General features: G+C 39.8%; 1 protein-coding gene across 3 annotated transcripts; it reads left to right on the top strand.

Moving 5' to 3' along the window:
- Nucleotides 1–1,202: 1,202 nt before the first annotated feature.
- On the top strand, nt 1,203–20,698 carry LOC117258599 (sodium-coupled neutral amino acid transporter 3-like). Of its 3 annotated transcripts, none has more exons than XM_033629634.2 (16): nt 1,203–1,343; nt 8,781–8,905; nt 9,073–9,157; nt 9,292–9,407; nt 13,673–13,746; nt 13,857–13,949; nt 14,042–14,123; nt 14,222–14,304; nt 14,480–14,538; nt 15,900–16,037; nt 16,252–16,331; nt 16,446–16,546; nt 16,708–16,832; nt 19,279–19,423; nt 20,209–20,312; nt 20,423–20,698. In XM_033629634.2, exons 2-16 carry the CDS (start codon nt 8,865–8,867, stop codon nt 20,525–20,527), a joined length of 1,431 nt encoding a protein of 476 aa, XP_033485525.1. In that variant the 5' UTR covers nt 1,203–1,343; nt 8,781–8,864; the 3' UTR covers nt 20,528–20,698. The 3 variants fall into 3 exon arrangements, with proteins under 3 accessions (XP_033485525.1, XP_033485527.1, XP_033485526.1); XM_033629636.2 differs by having other exon boundaries at nt 1,301–1,440; XM_033629635.2 differs by lacking the exon at nt 1,203–1,343 and adding an exon at nt 4,989–5,128.
- The last annotated feature ends 538 nt before the right edge of the window (nt 20,699–21,236 follow it).

Here is a 21,236-nt window from a genome sequence, read left to right as displayed (position 1 = left end):
AAAAGTCCATTGTGAAAGTAATTGTCAGTTGAATCAATTCTGAGAATAGCTGCAGTCCTGCTTTTTCTCATTGACTGATAACGTATAAAACATATATGAACCTGGTGTGTGCAGGAATGGGTCAGTTAAAGTCCAATGGTTTAAAATGTCAGTTATTTTGATAATTGAGTGAATATTCTAATTATCACACCTGGATGCCATCTATGATGTTGGTTACTATATTTGTATAATGTGTATATCTCTTGTTTAACCAGGTTAAAGTCTCATTGAGATAAAAAATCTTATCCAAGAGATCAGCAAAAACATGGTTACAACAACACAAGTAGGACAAATACAACTGTTGCACACCACAAATGAGCGAGCACAACATCCCGTTAAAATGCATTACATAAAACAAAACAGTTAAATACCTGGTTCGATCTCGGGAGGGAGCCCTTCTATGTGGAGTTTGCATGTTCTCCCTGTGTCAGCGTGGGTTTCCTCCAGGTGCTCCAGCTTCCTCCCACAGTCCAAAGACATGCAGGTTAATTAGTGACTCTAAATTGTCCGTAGGTGTGAATGTGAGTGTGAATGGTTGTCTGTCTCTATGTGTCAGCCCTGTGATAGACTGGTGACCTGTCCAATGTGCACCCCGCCTGTACCAGCCCCACAGACAAGAACGAACCAGCCCAAGTAGAGATTTATATACAAGTAACAACCAATGCAAACATCTGTAGACGTACAGAGAAGGCCATGTACTGCCATTTATTTCTTATTTACTCATGACCTGATGTTCTTTGGTACCTCAGTGTTTGCGCCCACTAGATGGCGGTGGCAGTGAGTTGATGATACAAAGCTGAACCTCAGAGAAGTCATGAACAGAAACTTTCCACAGTGACACATTTTTCTCACACTGCCAGCTGCACAGCGACATTATGAGTACTGTAAAGTAGACCGGTGAGCCGAGTACTTTAATCATGATGCAGTTTTTGTTTGTCAGCTGAAGGCATTTAACTTTCATGAAACACTGAACACCAAACATAACACAACACTCAGATAAATACTGACAGTGTCCAGATATTTGCACTTATTTTAAAGTACTTTATAAAGTAAGTGAGTCCCACGTGTGGCCTGAGCAGGAACAGGGAGTGGCCTGTTCTGTGACATGGCAGGAAATATCTGAACGCGCGCAATTACTACCTCCCTCCTTCCCCCATTTTTTCCTCTCCTCTTACAGCTGCAGGGGACTTCACAGCTCTGAGGAAAGCAGATTTTGGACGTCTACCAGCTGACAAGATTTAACTTTTACCCTGTTACTTCTGTCTAGACTGAGGACATCCAGCTGCCTGACTGATACCCGAGAGGTGAGTGCCAGAGGAAGGCCTGCACACCAGCACGATCCAGCTGCTCCAGCATTCGAGCCACGACACATTTCCCATTCATACACGCGGGGGGAGAAACGTGAGAATTTTTTTTATCCTTAACTCAACTGATAATGTGCTGTGTATTGACAGTAGATGTATGAAAAAAAATCTTCTCAGCTGGTTTCTGCTTCAGCTGTGGATACAGTATATTAATGCTGTCCCTTTCTTGACATGCTGGCAGTTTGCTCGGCACAGAGGTGGGATTTTAAATGACTCACTGAAATGGGAGATCATCTTGGCTGCAAATGCTGGCATCACAGTTTGGTACAGAAATAACATTAAACGTTAGATGCACGGTTTTATCCAGACAAAATGTCTCCTGATGAACTATGTTTTACATCTGTGGGTCTTTTTACATGTCAGTGGCTTCGTCCTGGAGTTCTGCCAGATCTCTTGTTCTAATGACTTTAAGTCACCATAGGGTCATTTAAGGTGATGGGGGCAGCCATGATCTTTTTATCATTCACATTCACTTCATCTGACAGACCTCGATCCTGATCATTTGCTTACAAGCTGCTCCAAATAGTCTGAACTTGACATATTAATTAATACATGGCAGTGATGTTTTTTGGTTGGCTTTTATTATGACACCCAGCTTTCTAATTATTCTTCAAGAGGTATAAAAAAGGACTCTAGTATCTGTGTATACTGCCACAAGATGAGATCAGAAAACACACGTTCCAGTAGAGTATCTGTGTCATGCTGAGATAATGTAGTAAGCATGTGGGTGTTTCTTGGGTGTGTATCTCAGTTAAACTGAAATTTATCAACCAACTGAAATGCAGTCCCAGAGAAGTGGATGACATTTTAATCTTGATGAACAAGCAACATGTTGAGCACATGTTTTTGTTGCTGCGTCTCCATATATGATGGATACGTATAGATGTCTGCTGTGTCTTTTATCACTGACAGAATGCTGTGACCTACATTTTCAGAGATACTGGAACTGTGTAGGAACATTTTAAAACCTTTTAAAATGGGTTTTGAAGGATTGTACTGCCATCAAGGATCAAAGACGTATTTTTTTTAGAAGTGAGTACAGGCCCCGCTTGACCCAGAACAATAACACACGAACATAAATAGGATGTTTAGAGGCACATAAATGTTGTAGCTCTACTTATTAAAACAAACACAAAAACCTCACATAGCCACACCTCCCCTCCCGATAATTTATCAGTAGAGATTTTCGAAAACCATTTTTTAGGTAAAATAACTAAAGATAAAACTTTTTTCTTCCTGATTCCAAAACCTTAACTTGCATATTGACCAATACGGAGTACTGACATGATACCATTGCATCAAAACAAATCTAGCACCTGTATACCACTAACCCTATATGGACGTAAAATGCTATCATTGTTTGGCATTGCTCAGGTTAAACCCTTTGTAAAACCTAAACAAATACATACAGAAAATGAACACCGTAAACTTTCTTTTATGATCTAGTTTGACATTTTGTTAATGACTAACTTTATTCATGACTTTGCCTTGCTGTGTAGGCTTATCAATGAATGTGTAAGTCTCATAATTGGAAAGGAAATTCCTTTACAAGCTAAACCGTGCATTGGGGATATGTCTTGAGGACTTTGCTGTGACACTCCAGCAGTCACTGCTCACTGATTTTGGACTTTTGCAAGCCAGAAGGACAATTGCACTATTATGGAAGAGCATGGATATACCATCTACTGGTATGTGGACTAGGGAGCTAGCAGCCTGTCTAGCTTTGGAGAAACTAACATATATTGTAAAAAGGAAAGATAAGAACTTTGCTTGCTTGTGGAGCCCCTATATGGAGTTTTTGGAAACTCAGAACTGAATTTTTTGACATTGTATGGAAATTATGTACAGCTGTATTGTTATTAGTAGTAGTAGTAATAGTAATAGTGGTGTTACTGTTAATTTATTTTTTGTATTATTATTTATTTGTTAATTATTCTAGGGTTGGGGGAAACAAACAAACATATTTGTTAAATTGTAAATGTGTATGTTGTTATACATTTAATAAAAAGAAGGGAAAGGTTTATCAATAAATAACGTGGTATCAGATCTGTGTATAGACTTATGTACTTGCCGATACCTGTTCCAATATTTTAGGCAGTATTGGAGGTATTACCAATACTGGTATCAGAACAGCTCTGACATGTAGGTTGGAATACCTGTCTTGATAAACGTGAGAAAAGAGGCCCCAGACCTTGACAAATGCACTGGACCTTCTTTGGAGCGACAGTCTTTTGTTCTCCAATTTCAGAAAGTGAAACACAATCTGAATCTAATTAGTATGAGATGGAGGTACACTCAGAATCAATCTCCTAACATGGTGAAGGCAATTACACAGTGAATTAAGTTATTTTTTCTTAGGCTACAGCTGCTGTTCGAGGCAGCAAAACATCCTTTCATTTTATAGTTATAGCTTACTAATGTTTGAACAGTGGTTACATAAAACCAGCCACAGCTCAGCCCTGAGCAAGAGTGAGAGTTCTGATGACTAATCAACAGACTTAAGTGTTTCTAGCTCCACCTTTTGATACTGATCAGTGTGCTAGGTACTCCAACAGAGGGATGACCAAAAAATGGGGATGGTTAGGAACGTTGCAATTGGTACCATCCACAAGTTTTCACAGTGGAAACGGAAGAAATAAGTACTGAACTGAACTGAACTGAACTGGGCTTGACATTAGGGATGAAGAGAAACAGGGTAGAGGTCAACATACCATAGGGAGCACTGAAAGGGTTCAGGTCAAGCTTTCAGCCTGGCAATTCAGACAAAGTACTACGAATCATCGTCCAGACGATAGACATGGACAACCAGAGCCAAAGAATATGTATATAGTTGGCAGGGGCCTGATTATATCTGTCACAGTTTGGCGAGACATTGTTGTAAATCTTAGATAGGCGAGTCTTGGTTAAGTGAGTGTGGTGAACCACATTACACTGTATCAAACCATGCTTTGCACTAACAGAGGAGCTGGGTACTTTTCCCAGAGTCTCGCCCTGTGTGAAAACATTTAAAGGATCTTTTTAACATGTCATGTCCATGTCTACTGTTACGTGTCAGCTCAGGTGTTACGGTTTGTTTTGGATCAAGCTCACGATAAGTTGTAGGCATGCACAATGTTTCCACTCTTAAGCACATTCACATGTGGGCAAAAAAAACGCTTATCTCCTAAGCTAATTACCATCACTGTGACTTCCAGCAGGATGCAAAGTGTCAGTGAGTATCCGCCCGTGCTCTAACAAAGCCCCCCTCAGCTGACACCCGCTTCTCCCCTCCTTTCTACTCACATACTGTGCACTGACATGGTAATTGGTATGAACACCAGAAACCCTGTTGACTTGATGGGCTGCTGGGATTACCTGTTGCCTCCAACTGCAGACTGTCTCTGAAACCACAGCCAATTCACTTCCTTTGTTTACACACAAGTGGTGACACCTTTTCAGTGTAGACACCTGGTGAGTGGATGCCCCACAGCCTCTCTGCCCGCAACTCTACCTGTAACTGGTTTAACAAAGGGTTAAGAATGGGTGTTCCCATTTCCTGCTCACTCCTCCCAGCCTGTAATCTCTCTCACTCTCTCCTCTCCTCACTACCAAGGAGCTTTGGAGAGGCTCTTAAGAACAAAGCTATATATAAACATTGGAGGAGTCTGAAAATTAAGTGAACTTGCACAAGGATTTATTGTGTCAATAATCTGAAAGGAAAACTAGCTTCGTTCTTGACCACCGAGGTAAGTTGCTGAGAAATGTGTGTGTGTGTGTGTCCCTCTGTTTGAGATGTTGAGGAAGAGAAGGGAAGGGCTAACTGTCAATAGTGAGCTGGTCTTGCGTCAGACAAGAGCCATGTGGTGCGCACGGCTGGATAGTGAGGATACAGTAATATCTACTATAATTAGCCTAAAATGTCATTGACAGGATTGTTATAGAGATTGTTTTATGTCATATTTAGGTTTGTTTTCCAGGTATAAAACTGTAAAGTGCATGTTGTTTGGGGAAAAAAAGTTGTACAGAAAGATGATAAGTTCAGGAGCACTTTGTTTTTATGACTTTTTTCCACTCTTTGACTGTTTCCAATGTGTAAAAGCTGAAACCTCTAACAAGTCGCAAATTTCTAGTTAACCAGGTTTGTCTAGTTCCTCCATCTTCCCCACATGAAAATGCAGAGCATTTCCATGTAAATTTCGCCTTTTACAATGTGAAAGTCGAAATGAATCCATCAAAAGTGGCTTTTTAATGACAAGATACTCCTGACCTTTCCTCTGTACTTTGTTGGTTGAGTGTCCTGGCCATAGACCATGGGAAACTTGTTGGGTATGTAGCTAAAGACAGTTACTGAAACCAAACTTGACCCAAGGCCAGTATGCAGGGGAAAGGCTACTCTGTATTTAGACAAAATACACAGGAACCCTTTGTTTATCTTCATGGCCCACTGCTATCAACCACCAAGCTGTATGAATTATTGTACCTTCACAGGCCTGTTGAGCATAGAGCGTAGCATTTAAAAAAGAATTCTGTTTTTGTGTGAAACTCTTGAGGAATGGCACAATGTAGTGTGAGTGTGACCTTCGGGGTCAGATGTGAAAATCCTGAGGGCAGTTTGACCCGCAGAGAAGTGAAGTATCCCATGACCCCGTGGCAACAGGGCAGACCTACGCTCATTCCCAGAGTCCGTCCATGCCAGCTTTGTGTAGCCGACAACAGATTAGAGCAACATAAGTCCTCTGACAACATTTGTTATTTAAAGCCTTTCATGTCACAACAGCTTTAAATGGACTTACATCCCAAGTGTCCATTTTTACTGGAATTTTTCATGTTGTTAACTACCACAGTTATGTAGATGGTTTGCATCTGAAGGAGGGAGCAGAACTCCTGAAATAAAGCAGTGCCAAAAGATTGTTGCATCGCCAAAAGAAAAAAAGTATTATAAAAAGCAACATTCTTGTTGTCCTTGGCAAGCAAGAAAAATTGCAGTGCTGTGTGTCTCAAGACTTTATAAATAGGTCTGCCCTTTTGAAACCACATAACATTTTCTGTTTGTATTGCATTAGTCATATTCAGTGTGTCTTTAGTGCTGTGGCTTCCTTCTGTTTAAGTACAAATAATAAGGATGTTTACTTTTAAAAGGCTGTGGTTATTTAAACACCTTTGCCAGCCTGCTACTGTAACATCACTCAGTTATAGACTCAACCACGATGTTCATTTAACTTTAAGGGTGAAAACCCTAGCGCTTCATACATAAAATTAAACGGCACCTAGCAAACGCTGCCTTAATTTGGTAGTTCTTAGCCACCTAAAAAAAAAAATCAATATCAGTTTAAGTGTGCACTTTATTTTCATCTCTTTATCTTGCTGTTAGACGGCCCTTTCCAACAGGAAACTGAAGCCGTTATCTCAAAGCCACCAGACTCCATTGACAAAAAGTAATTTTACTTGACAGAACACAGGAGTTGCCAATCTACCGCTGCCTTCATCAGTCAGTGTGTGGGGTAAAGTGAGGAAAATATTTCAAATATAGTGTTTGTCACAAGTGATATTGATCTTTTTAGGTGGCTAAGATACGTTTTGCTGTGGCCCCTGTCCACAGAAGGACGTTGCTGAGCTTCCTGCCAGTAGAAGTGGTTTATCAAAGACCAGGCAAAGCAACACAGCAGATAAAATAAGCACAGCAGGAACGTCAAGATAGTTCGGACCACCTTGTTTAACCACATATCTTTAAGCGTTACAGTTATGGCTGAAAATGATATAGGATAGGATAGGAAATATTTGAAATCAACTGCTAGTTAATTTACCCTGAAGTGATTGTAGATGTTAGCACAATGTCTCAGGGATTCTGTCCCTTAGGGCTGTGCTTTGGTGACAACCTGGTGACGATTAGTATCACGATACAGTGGTTGTGATTCAATATATTGCGATACTGTAAGCAAGGCGATATATTGTGAATTTTCAACATCTAATTTGGGGAAACCTGTGATAGTATGAAGAAAACACCATTGTATGCAGGAACAGCAGGATCTGCCTTTGTATTTGTCAGTCAGTATGTTTACATGGCATTAGAAAAAAATCGAATTTATTGTGTTAGTTCAACTAAAACCTTTTAAAATACATGTAAACATGTCAGTCCGACTGAAATCGAACTAAATCCGATTTCTCAAAGTCACACCCAGATAACGTGACTGGGAGTTGAATTACTCCTGCATGTATAGTCAGACTCAAACTGGACGAGGTGCTCAACGCATGCTCCACAGTTTCCACCCCAGGCTTTGACTTGGAAGTCAAACAGCACTAAATGCGAAACAGAGGAAGAAGCCGGTAACAACATGGTGAAATCTACATCCAGAGCATATTTGGACAGACGAAATGTACAGAGCTGTAAAGTTGTCCACCATGGTACCAGTTAGCAGCTAGCTAACTGTAGCTAACTTGTCAATTGCCTGGTCTGTGATGTAATGGGTCAACTGGAAAAAGGTCCAATACTAACAAGCTGAGAGGGGACATACTTCTGTCAATACATCGATTCCCTTCCTGTGCTATCACAATATTTTTGACCAAATACCTCGATATTGATATTGCAGTGGTACTGTACAGTTGACTATTGGTGCTTTCACAAAATATTTACACAATGAGATCCTTGATAAATAGCCAGTAATGTGGATATAATGACTCAGTGGATGAAGGAAAATAAAAGAACAACTGGATCAGTCTGGTAAGTTCAGGAAATGACATCACTTTACTGTAATGCAGCCTTTAAAACCAGGGAAAGTAAACACTTAAGATATTACCATATCTAAAATCCAAGACTATACCTAGCTCATATCACGATATCAACAAATTATCGATATATCGCCCGGCCCTGTGTCGAGAGTCACATGGCTGAAGAAAGATTTCAATACTGCCACAAATCTTTGTATGTAAACTATTAATTAAAAATCAGTTGAGTTTTTGAGATTTGATACAGTATAAGAAAACATGATGTTTAACGATAATTGACACCTCTAATAGTTATTGTACTGTAGACCAGAGCCAACACCTTACATCTATGTCATTAAAGTATTCTCTACATGCATTAAAACTCACCCTCAGCTTCTGGGAAGACTCAATCTGAGAGCTTGTCTGAGCTTGTTAAAGTTAGGGTGATACATAGGGCTGTTATGTAAGGTAAAGACACATGCTGAGGTACAGCTTGCAGTTTTCCTCACAAATGATGGAAAGTTGGCAGGATGACGGGTGCAGCCGAGGTGTGTTTGAATGTTCTGTATAGTGTGTGAAAACAATGCCAGCTGACATTAAACCTTCTCCGTCTCCTTGCATAAATAACGGCCTAATTTGTAGCAGGTTTTGGTAAATACACCACAAATTAAACAAGGTTTTTCTCTTTATCTCCAGCCAAGTGACAGTTTGAAGAAAATTTCTCCAGTCCAGCAAAAGTTGATCTCCAAAGTCTCTCGAGTCCCAGCCACAGCAACCAGAATGGAGCTTCAGAAGATGAACGGACACAGCAGGGAAGACGGGTAAGACTCACAAATGAGCAGTAATTACTCATATTGGCACAGCATGCCCCAGCAAACGTCAACTCAACAGATGAAAGTGTTTTAAATGTAACTTTAAACATGTGTCTTTTAAAAAGCTTCAGTATTTTTGTGGCTCCCTCAAACCAGTGATTTTTTTTCCATCGTAGGTTCGATGGGCTGGATGCCCTGGCCGAACATGAGGAGTTTCTTCCACATAAAACCGGTGTCAAGAAAGCAACCCACTTCACAGATGTGAGTGCTTTTACTGAGCCACGTGTTAGAAAGTGTCGACTGAGCTACATCAGTAAATAATATTGATGCTAATGTGATACTTATTCATGAGTTGATTTGCTCGTCTAACATCCTCTGCTGTCCTCTGTCTGCAGTTTGAGGGGAAGACTTCATTTGGCATGTCCATCTTTAACCTCAGTAACGCCATAATGGGCAGTGGAATTCTGGGATTGGCTTTTGCGATGTCCAACACCGGAATCATTCTTTTTCTGTGAGTATGCAAGACAAACACACACTCTATGTTTTGGCTAAACTTTGTGCCCCGTCTGTTTGTCTGTGAGATTCTACCATTGTAGGTTCATGTGTTTGCTCACAGGAGTATATCGTATATACTGTCACCTTCTTGTGATTTATGTAATGTATTTAGGTAAAATATATGTACACTCCTTGAGGTTATTAGAATAGAGTGAGGCGGCTAATCGTGTGTGTTCTCAAGCTTTTTGTAGGAGAAATGGCTCTGTTTCTGTAGTATGGGTGAAAGACAGCAGCACCTTGCTGGTAACTCTCAGATGTTTCTGTGTTAGACTCAGAACAGTAAAGAATGAAAGCAGCCAATGAGCCAGTATATTGTGTTTTAGTTCATGAGTTATAGATGGACACAGTGATGGTTTCTGTGTTACTTCAGGGTGTCTACAGGTCCTTAATAAGTCTTAAATTGTCTTAAATTCAGATTCAAAGGGTCTTAAATATTTTCGGCCACAATACCGTAAAAAATTCTCAACCCTGACAGAACCAATGACTGTTTACAATCACTGAAGAGACCAACAAATTGCAGTAATACATAGCATTTGTGGCAGCGATGATATTTTCTTTACTTTCTTTATATTAAACACATTAAAGCTAAACTGTGTATTTCCATTGTAGGTTCGGTCTTAAATTTCATATACAGTGGTAAAAAAAGGTCCTTAAAAATCTTAAATTTAACTTTTATATATCCGTAGACACCCTGTACTTGAATTCTTTTATTTTGAAAGACCTTTTACACGGCTCTATTTTGCATATCTGTATACTTTTTACCAGGGCTGTCCTGAAAACCAGTTCTTGGGCACTGATGCTTCGCTAGGACATTTGCAATTAATCAAAGTTTCAAAGGATGGGGGCACTCGACTTTTGAATAATAATAACACATCTTATTTATAGCCACTTTTCAAAGCACTCAGGGACACTTTACAAGACAGTTAAAAACAAGCAGCAATGTAGCCATAGATCTTAAAGTCAAACAAATCAGTAATATACAGTAATAAGTTAATAAAATAACTAGACAAAAAATCCTATATATAAAAACTGGGTATAAATGATGTGTGTGTCACCACCAGACCGACTATGCCAGCTTGAAAAGGCGTGTTTTCAGACGGGATTTGAAAGTGGAAAGGGAGTCAATATTGTGAATGTCATGGGGAGAGAGTTCCGAAGGCGGGAGGCAGAATGGCTGAAGGCTTTGGATCCCATGGTAGTCAAGAGGGCAGATGATGGTGTGAGTTGAATCACAGACGAGGATCTAAGAGTACGGGAGGGTGTGAAGATATGAAGGAGTTTAGAAAGATACTGAGAGGCTCGACTATGAAGGGCCTTAAAGGTGAGAAGCAAAGTCTTTGATATGATGTTCAACATGAAGCCAGAGAAGCTGCTAAAGAACAGGAGTAATGTGGTTTATGAAGGGAGTTCTAGAAATCATATGGGCAGCGTTTTCTGGGGGGTTGTCTTTGTAAATCTTGAAACTCTTCCAAACGCTTGACATTTTGTCAGAGTTTAAATGTAATGTAAATGTATAAGTTTAAATGTCCTTCTTGGAGAATAACTAATAATTAATAAAATAACTGAACAATGTCTTCCACCCACTCCACCATGTGCTGTTCAAACACAGGAGCACATTCAGTGACAGACTCGTTCCCCCAGGAAACACCACCGAGCGCCACAGGAAGTCATTCCTGCCTGTGGCTTTAAACCTGTACAACTCCTCCCTCAGAGTGTCAGCCGCTCTGAGTCAGCAGACTGGCATCTCTGGACTTCATTCATCCTCTGCAGTTATAATTCATAATTATATATTGGGTGCAATTATTCAACTGCCGCAATATTGTGTGCAATTATTCAAACGACTTTATCATGCACATAACTATACATATTTCTTATGTCTACCTTTATCTTATGCTTGTTTATTCTATTAAATTCTATTAAATTTCACATTTACTGCCTCAGTTCAGTGACGATATATATTTTATTTTTAATATTTTAATATCTAAAGTACTTGTGTTAAACACTGTGGCATAACGCACATTCTATTTTTAATTTTATTTTTATTTTAATGCACATTTTTATTTCTATTTTGTTTTTTATTGCTTTATATTAACATACTTCTATTTAATAGTCTTATTCTTATTTCTTATAATTCTCTATTCTTAACATACTGTAGCAGCAACTGTAATGAATAATAATTGACCCTCGGGGATCAATGAAGTATTTCTGATTCTGAATTATGTTGATGCATAAAGAATCATGTTGAATATTATTTTTAAATTTATGGGCTCTTTGGGATTGTTGGGGTAATGGTATAGAAAATCGGAGCATTCGAATACTGAATTTGACTTCGATTACCATGACTACAATCAAAGCTTCAAAGCACTCCGGTCATTTCGTATCTTTTACTATGTTGTATATTTTAGTTCCATATGTAAAGTACTGTGCCTTCTGTCTGAAAGATGCTTTTAAGTAAATTACAAATAATAATTTATTTATTATTAGAATTAGAATTTTAGCTTAAGGTTTAACTAAAGCTTTTGTTAGTGGATACTGAATATGGTCAATAGAGGGTCCTTATAAGGCTAGAAGTAGAGCTCCAGTGGCGTGTGTGTATCATCTGACTGTGTGTGTATTTGTGTTTGGACAGGTATGTGTGGAGGCAGGGGGATGGGCCCCGTGCTTCAGTCTCTGTGTGTGTGTGTGTTTCTGTCTGTCTACCTGTGTGTGTTGTGGGTGTTGTACTGTATACACCGGCTGCTGTACGGAGCCTTATCTGTCAGAATGTACATTAGAGCTCATACACACGCAGCTTCCCTAAATCAGATTTGAGTGGTTAAAAATAGCAGCCTGTAGTGATCAGATCCAAGACACGCCTGCCTGGATCAGTCCTGTGCTATGTGGCAGGAGGGGGAGGAGGATGGCTAGGGAGCCAGTCTGTCAGAGCCAGACTCAGTTGTGTGGGTGGAAAAAAAAAAGACAACAATTACAAGAGTTGCTTATTAAGAGTTTAGTTTCTGAAGAAGTTTCTAAAGGATTTTTTTTTATTTCTGTCAGTTTCATTTTTTATGTTTTGATAATGAGACAGTTTTACCTTTCAAGAAATATTTCACCCACAAAATGACTGTTTGTATATTAATTACTCACCACGTGTTAATGTTGAATTTGTGAAGAAAACTGTTTTTCTTGCTTCAAGTAAACCAAGAATCCAAAAACAGAAAATTCTCGATGAATTCGAATAAGAGGGGGGCCGCATTTAACAACAGCACAACTCAAATCAAAACATCCATTTACTAACTGTCACACAAACAAAGTTTTCTTTTTCAATTCAACATAACACAGGGTGTGTAACTGATATACAGGTGATCGTTTTGTAGGCGAAGGATTTCTTTAAAGCAGGGGTCGGCAAGCTTTACTATCAAAAGAAAAAAAGAAAAAAAAGAGCATATCTTGGCAGTAATGGAATATGATATAAAAAGTTTTCTTTAGTTCTTTTCTTTACCTGAAAATAAGAATTGTTATGTTTTTGTTACCTTAGAATGAGCTGTTCATATCTACATAATTTCTACAGTAACCCAGAACAGACAAACCAAAGACTGGTTCTAGATAGGGCCATTTGCGTCGTCCACTGTAGTTAGCAGCTATTCCGGGCCCAGTGCGTCACAAAAATACAAATGTTTAACATGAAACTGCTTTATTCAGTGTTTTATTGGTTTAAATCACCTAATCAGTTTGTTTTAAAGAGGAAGAGACCTCAGCGTTTAATTTAGCTCAGGGTAAAAACTCCTGAATTTCTGTATCAGAAAAAATGTGAGCACACATTAAGTTACCAGAGAAAATAGATGAGCACACATTAGCAGGTGCTGGGAAGGCAGCCTGTCTGTGACATGCCAAACTGCGTAGGAGAAACACTGATTGGTAACGTGAAACTGCTTTGTTAAGCATTTTATTGGTTAAAATCACTGGGTCCGTGCGTTTAAGAGGGTAAGAGACCTCTGCGGATAATTTGGTTCCTGTTAAAAACATTCTGAATAATGAACACTGAAGGAATTCTAACCAGGAGAAGTTTCAGCTGGTTGCAATCTGCGGTCCTCACCACTAGGTGCCACTAAACCCCCCTAAATCTTACACACTGCTCCTATAATAAGTATAATGTCCAGGTGTATGAGACCACTGATACATTTCTGCCATGTAATTTGTAGATAGATTAACATTTGGGATCTCTGCTCTTGTGTGTTTCAGAATCCTGCTGGTGTCCATTGCCATTCTGTCAGCATATTCAATTCACCTCCTGTTGAAGAGTGCTGGAGTTGTTGGTAAGCACCAAAGCCAGTCTCAATGCACATAATTTATCAAACACAGCCACAGAGTCAATCCTGCATTCATAACTTATCTCATTATTCATGTATATATAATGTATCTTCAGGCATCCGGGCGTATGAGCAGCTTGGAAATCGGGCTTTTGGTGCTCCAGGAAAAATGCTGGCCGCATGCATCATTACAATGCACAACATAGGAGGTATTGTCGTGCTATTTTTCTCTTTGATGTTCATGTCTGAAATCTGTAAGTGAAAGCATTAGCTAAGACTGACTGTTTTCACTTCCTTTTAGCAATGTCCAGCTACCTCTTCATTGTCAAGTCTGAGCTCCCACTGGTTATTCAAGCTTTCCTGGGTAAACACGAAATCACAGGGTGAGTGTCCCAGTGTTAATTTGACTGTGATTCATGAATAGTTTTTTTGTTTAGTTATGTACTGATTTTTTCCATCTGTTTGTCTGACTGTCTCTTAGAGAGTGGTACTTGAATGGAAACTACTTGATCATCATTGTTAGTGCTTGCATCATCCTTCCTCTAGCACTCATGAAACAACTTGGTATGTTTTTCATTCTGTCTCCACACACTTTTGTTATTCCCCGTACTCTCCCATGTTACATCATGTCTCCATGTTTTTTTTGTTGTATTTACTTTCATGTCCTGTATCAAAGTTAAAACATCACTTCCAGAATCCATAAATCATTCTGCAACATCTTATCATCATTGCAACACAGGTTACTTGGGCTACACAAGTGGGTTCTCCCTCTCCTGCATGGTGTTCTTCCTAATTTCGGTGAGTCTCAACCATTGAGCCAACAAAGACACCTACAATACCACCACGATACTCTGATAAAGGTCCAGTGTGTAGGATTTAGGGGAGTTTAGTGGCATCTAGTGGTGAGGATTGCAGATTGCACCAGATGAAACTTCTACTGTTCTTCTATTTCTACCGTTAAAACTCCTTCAGTGTTCAGAGGGTTTAATATCAGGAGCCGAATTATCTGCAGAGGTCTCTCCATCTCTAAAACAAACTTACCTGGTGATTTAAACCAGTAAAACGATGAATAAAGAATCAATGTTACTCCTATGATGTTCAGCTCACTGCAGATGGGCCGCTAGCCTAGCATCCGCTAAAATGCGGCCACCTTTTTCTGATCCCGACGTTCAGGAAGTTTTTGCCATGAGTGGAATTAACTGCAGAGGTCTCTTTCTCTTCAAAACAAACTGATCCACTGATTTGTTCCGGTAAAATGTCGAATAAAGAAGTTTCATGTTACAAATCAGTGTTTCTCCTACATTGTTTAGCTTGCTGCAGATGGGCCGTTAGCCTAGCACCTGCTAATGTGTGCTCACCTTTTTTCTGATCCCGACTCTCAGGAGGTTTTTGCCGTGAGCAGAATTTTCTGCAGAGCTCTATTTCTCTTCAAAACAAACTGATCCACTGATTTAGACCGGTAAATTTCCCCAACGCTGTTCGGCATGTCGGAGATAGCCATTAGCCCAGCTCCTGCTAATATGGGCTCAACATTTTTCTTTGATAACTTAAGATCCAGACGTTCAGGAGGTTTTTACCGGGAGCCGAATTATTCCCAGAGGTCTCTTCCTTTCTTTGACAAACAGATCGAGTGATTAAAACCAGTAAAACACTGAATAAAGCAGTTTCATGTTACAAATCAGTGTTTCTCCTACAATGTTTAGCTCGCTGCAGATGGGCCGCTAGCCTAGCACCTGCTCATGTGTGCTTACCTTTTTTCTGGTCAGGAGGTTTTTACCGTGAGCTGAATTATTCGCAGTGGTCTCTTTCACTCCAAAACAAACGGATCCACTGATTTAAACCCATTAAAACACTGAATAATGCAGTTTCACGTTAACTGCTAACTATGATAGCCGTTCAGTTTGTCTCTTTTGGGCCACTGTATAAATGGCGTTGCAACATGATGATGTCTGTAGACAAGGACCTGCTTCCTATGTAGATATAAACTGCTCATTCTAGGATAAATTAAAACACAACAATTCTTATTTTCAGGTGATTGTACACTAAAGAAAACATACTAAATATATTATGTTTCATTTCTGCCAGTATATCCTCCTAAATCCTACACACTGGACCTATAAACATCCATCTTTGATTAACCAAGGGGTGTGTCTCCACAGGTTATCTACAAGAAATTCAACATCCTGTGTCCACTGGATGACGAACATCACAACACAACTCCTATTGCTGATGACCACGCTCTCATTAACGGAACAGATGATTTCTGTGAGGCCAAACTATTCACCGTCAACTCACAGGTCAGACAGGAAACATTTTCACGTGTGCGTCCAGTTTTCCTGAATCGTCAGCTGTGTATTTATTCCTTGGTTCTGCACTCCTGCGTGTTATGTCAACAGCATTAAGACATGTTATGTCAACAGCGATGTCGGGTGTAGAACAAGCATTTGATTGTGTTCCTCAAGTCACGTTTGGGAGGGTTTCTCACTGACCTTTGGCGTGTTTGGCTTTTAGACAGCGTACACCATTCCAATTCTGGCCTTCGCTTTCGTCTGCCACCCAGAGGTGCTACCAATCTACACTGAGCTACGAGAGTAAGTCAGAATATCCTCATCCATTCCCCAAAACCAAAATGTAGTGCCTTTGTTGGATGTACTAAAATGTTTTATTAACATTAATGTGTATTTTCCTGCTTGGCTTTACCCCAGTGCCACCAAGAAACGTATGCAGAAAGTTGCCAACACCTCCATCCTGGCCATGTTCGTCATGTACCTGCTAACAGCTCTGTTTGGTTACCTCACCTTTTATGGTAAGATGCTCTTTACTCCCAAGAGTCAAAGGTCACCTTGCTCTGAGGTTGTGAATGGAAAGACTTTCAAATGAATGACCCACTTGTTCCCAGAGTGTGTTGTGAATGAGGGACTGGACCACGTGAGATATGTTAAGGGGTGTCTGCTTCTCTGTGGGCAGGTGCTGTTGAGTCAGAGCTGTTACACACCTACAGTAAAGTGGACGCACTGGATGTCCTGATTCTCTGTGTGCGTCTGGCTGTGCTGGTGGCCGTCACTCTGACCGTCCCCGTCGTTCTTTTCCCGGTAAGACATCTATCAACGAAAAAAAAAACAATATTTGTTACAATTTACTTTCCACTCAAACAAAATTCAATGAACTTTATATAATAACAAAAGTAGATTCAGAAAAAAATAAGAAAACCAAGAGACACAAAAGAGGAGATAATAAATAAATAAATACAGATAATAATAATACAGAGCTAAAACCATAACTGATCAATTATTTAACTCATCAGTTAAATGTTTAAGACTTTTAAAGCCCAAACGGTTTCAGCTTCTCAAATGTGAATATTTCTTAGTCTTTTATGATAGTAAACCAAATGTCTTTGCGTTTTGTACTGATGGCCAGACAAAAAAAACTATGACTGTGTGAACTTTATATTTCTGGGCATTTTTTTGACCAAATAATTTATTGATTATTCAAAAAGCAATCATTAGTTGCAGCCTGAAGCAAATATGTAAAGACATTTTAAACATAGAAAAACTTCAATTTCCTAGAATATGTGAATATGTATTGTATATAAATATAAATGCTGTACATAAGAGAACCTCACTGCATTATAGTGAAGCCTTCTTATAAGAAATATTACAAGTTTCTTTAAAGCATTGCTTCCCAACTGGTTGGTCGTGGTCCAAAAGTGGGTCACAGGTCCATTCTTAGTGGACCGCAAGTAAATTGCAAATGTGTCACATTTATAAAAAACCACACTTTATTTTGAAGTACAGTAAATTTCTGGCCCAGAGCTTTTATTTTGAAGTGCCTTTCTCTGCTGTAGAGTGAGTGCACAATGGACAGTTACTTGACAGAGACAGCAAACTAGCTCAACAACATGGCCAAACACAAGTATGACGCTAATTATATTAAACTGTGTGGACCTTGAACTGATGACAAAGGACAAATCTGGACCCTGTGGTTGGGCCAGTTGGGAACCACTGGTCTAAAGAACACATCTAACCTAGATAAAATCTTGAAAATATAATGTAGTAATGCTACATAATAAACATACTATACAGAATTTTCATAAAAACAATATATAGACTTGCACAGAAGTAACTCCCTTTCAATCATCACTATGACCCACTAGTAGTGTGTGACAGTTTATTATTCTGCAGAGACTCTGCCATCTGCTTTTATTTTTTATTTTCTGTGTTTGGGATGTTTATGGGCATGTATCCGCACATCGCTCAGGTGAGGTTGGGGCTTATAAAAAGGTAGTGGCCAGGTGACAGACCATAAACAGCAGGTGTCTAAGAGACACAGCACCGAAAAATTGCATTATAGTGAGGCCAAACACCAAACAAGAGTGAATCTGGGGTTGGTTTTTATTTTCACTGACAAGCATGTTTACTAACTGTAGCCAACAATCCTGCATAGCAGACCTTTAAATGAGATAACCATACATATATGTGTGAAGTTCAATTAGTACTGCATCATTGTGGAAGATCTGTTTCAGCATTATGAATAATGACCCCCTGTGGAGACTTAAAGAGTAGTGGACCCATGATTGAGCCCTGTGGCACTCCACATGCAATGCTTATTCTTTTTCATGAGGGATTTCACTTAAAGACAAAAAAAGTCTGAATAGGTCAATAGCCCTGAGACAAATGTATGATGTTGGACAATTTTTATCCTTCTATCCTATCCAAAGTATTCCTGATGTTGCCTCCACACAACATAACTGGTGCTGCCAGTAGGATAGGATACAAGGGGGTTATTTACTGGGAGTCTCCACTGGTTGACTGTGGTGAGCTTTAGAGGCGCTGGCACGCTTTACACAGACCCAGGCTAGCTGTTTCCAGTCTTTATGCTACGCTAAGCTAACCAGCTCAAGTTTCACATTGAACTGATAAGAGAGTGGTATCCATCTTCTCATCTAACTCTCAACAAGACAGCAAATAAGCAGATATCTAGAATTCTAGAATCTCACCTCTCTCCATATTAACGCAGATATTTTGCTTTAAACAGGTGACAGAAAATACCTGCAATACCTGTTTGGGATGGGGTTAACGTGACGCATATAGAAGCTTGTCTTGCACAACTACTTCTCAACAGCAGTTCCATCCATCCATCCATCTTCTAACCGCTTCATCCTTTTGAGGGTCGCGGGGGGGGGGGCCTGGAGCCTATCCCAGCTGACATCGGGCGAGAGGCAGGTTACACCCTGGACAGGTCGCCAGACTATCGCAGGCTGACACATAGAGACAGACAACCATTCGCGCTCACATTCCCACCTACGGACAATTTGGAGTCACCAATTAACCTATCCCCAACCTGCATGTCTTTGGACTGTGGGAGGAAGCCGGAGTGCCCAGAGAGAACCTCAGTAGCAGTTCTATAATGATAATGTTACCTGTGGTGATAAACTAAGATCAGCTTCTACTTTTAATAGCTTGGTTTGTCAATCCTAATGCTCTTTTTATTTGTAAAGAAAACATGACATTTCCCCTCTTTCCCTCCTTCCCTCTGTAGATCCGCAGAGCAGTGCTCCAGATCCTGTTCCCTGAGAAGCCGTTCAACTGGGCCATACACATCACAATTGCATTTTGTCTCATCTTTGTGGTCAACATCCTGGTTATCTTTGTGCCCTCCATTCGCGACATCTTTGGCCTCATCGGTATGTTCACACAGGAAGAATGGAAACCTTAAATAAATACTTTGCTGATTTTCAACCAGCTCTGTATAACAATGTGGGTAGTATGTGTAAGTGAACAGTGGTAAACTTCATCTCACCAGTGCCCAGATCTCCCTGCTCATCTCCCAGCTCAAACAATAGATGTATAAAAATAACTAGACACTGAAACCCAAGATGGCGCCTATTCATTCCAGTGGTGTTGCTTGCCTAGCACATACGTCAACAAAACATTTCTAGCCTCTGGGTTTACTTCCCAAATATGTGGCCCACTGAATATGCACAGTGGTGTTTCTTCAGCAACTTTTCATGGTGATGATGTCACACATTTTTAAAACAATTTTTTTCATGTCAAGGAAAGTTTAACAAAACAAAACCTTCATGGATCAGAAATTCAGAATAGAAAGAGTCATAATTGACCTTGTTTGCAGTTCGAGGTGTCCTGTCAACAGTTTGACAGCTGTCTCTTTTACAATAGTGGACAATGGGGAAAATGCTTATAGCCACAGGGGATTTTTTTTGCTGTGGCCACTGAGAAAAATTGGAAGCAAGACTGAGCAGGGTTCCTGTGGGCCTGGCTCAAATTAACTGCATTATTTGGCTCTTGAACTGTTGCTGAACCTACAGATTGTACTTCTGCATTTTCCTATGCCTGCCACCACGGACACAATGAGTATAGTAGAGTACAGCACAGACAGCCCAGTTTTATAAAATGACTATCATTCCAGCAGTGAAATTCTTTGTAACATAAACTTCTTCTCCATCTTTAGGAGCCACATCTGCCCCCAGCCTCATCTTCATCCTACCAGGAATCTTCTACGTCCGGATCGTTCCTGATGACGAGGAGCCTTTTCTGTCAAGACCCAAGATTCAGGTACAACTTCAGCTATCAATGATGCAGTGAATTTATCTTTGTCATTTAAATATCAGTGTATTTTTAATGTGTTGTTGACACAGATGTTTTCTTTCCCTCCTTTGCTGCAGGCTGCATGCTTTGCTGCACTGGGATTCATCTTCATGGTCATGAGTTTGTCGTTTATCATCATTGACTGGACGACTGGGGAGTCTAGAAGTGGAGGCGGGCATTAGCCGTCGTGACTGAACAGAGATACTACAAAAAAAAATGCCAACCAAAGCTCTCCCTGTCATTATAAATTACCCCTCATCTACAGAGTTCTCAACCAAAGCCAAACAGGAAAGTTTGGCTGCACAAGATGAAGGATATGTGAAGAACCTTCACTTGAACCAAAAAAAGAAAAAGAATGCATTTTGACATGTGATGGGGCCGGTGAAAGGCCCAGTAACGGAGGGGATGCATGAGAATACAAAGCAATGTGTTCTGACTGAATAAAACCTATGTCACGCCTCACAGTAAGGGTGTTGTTCGAAGGCACGTGTAAAGACAGAAAAGGGATGAATGGGAACAGCATGACTCAAATGGAAATCCCATTTTAGAGTATGGATGTGTACAGTTCTGTGGAATAGCTCAGTCACTGCCAAAATCTTCCCAGTCTACTTCCCTACCATTTCAGATTTTAAAGGACAGAAATATGTCATAAGACAATCAGTTTACCAGGAAGTTTTTTTTTTTTTTTTTTTTTTCATTAATACAAAAAAAAAAGCATTTCAGTTTATTCAACCATCAGGTCTTGCTGGTGTAGTGTTGTCTAAGGCCCTGTCTACATGTATACAGATAATTTTGTAAATGGATATTTTCTTTTACGATTTGGCCTCTCGTCCACAAGCAAACAGAGTTTTAGGTCATTTTTAAAAATGCTTTCTAAAGTGCTGATTTTTT

Source organism: Epinephelus lanceolatus, chromosome 8, assembly GCF_041903045.1.
Source record: "Epinephelus lanceolatus isolate andai-2023 chromosome 8, ASM4190304v1, whole genome shotgun sequence".
Classification (NCBI taxonomy): domain Eukaryota; kingdom Metazoa; phylum Chordata; class Actinopteri; order Perciformes; family Serranidae; genus Epinephelus; species Epinephelus lanceolatus.
Note: the sequence above shows the minus strand (reverse complement) of the source record. Positions and strands in the feature narration are given on the sequence as shown.

Coding starts and splice junctions, on each gene's coding strand:
- LOC117258599 (XM_033629634.2), top strand. CDS start 8,865: ATGGAGCTTCAGAAGATGAACGGACACAGCAGGGAAGACGG. Junction 8,906..9,072: donor GGACACAGCAGGGAAGACGG/GTAAGACTCACA, acceptor TTTCCATCGTAG/GTTCGATGGGCTGGATGCCC. Junction 13,950..14,041: donor TACAATGCACAACATAGGAG/GTATTGTCGTGC, acceptor ACTTCCTTTTAG/CAATGTCCAGCTACCTCTTC.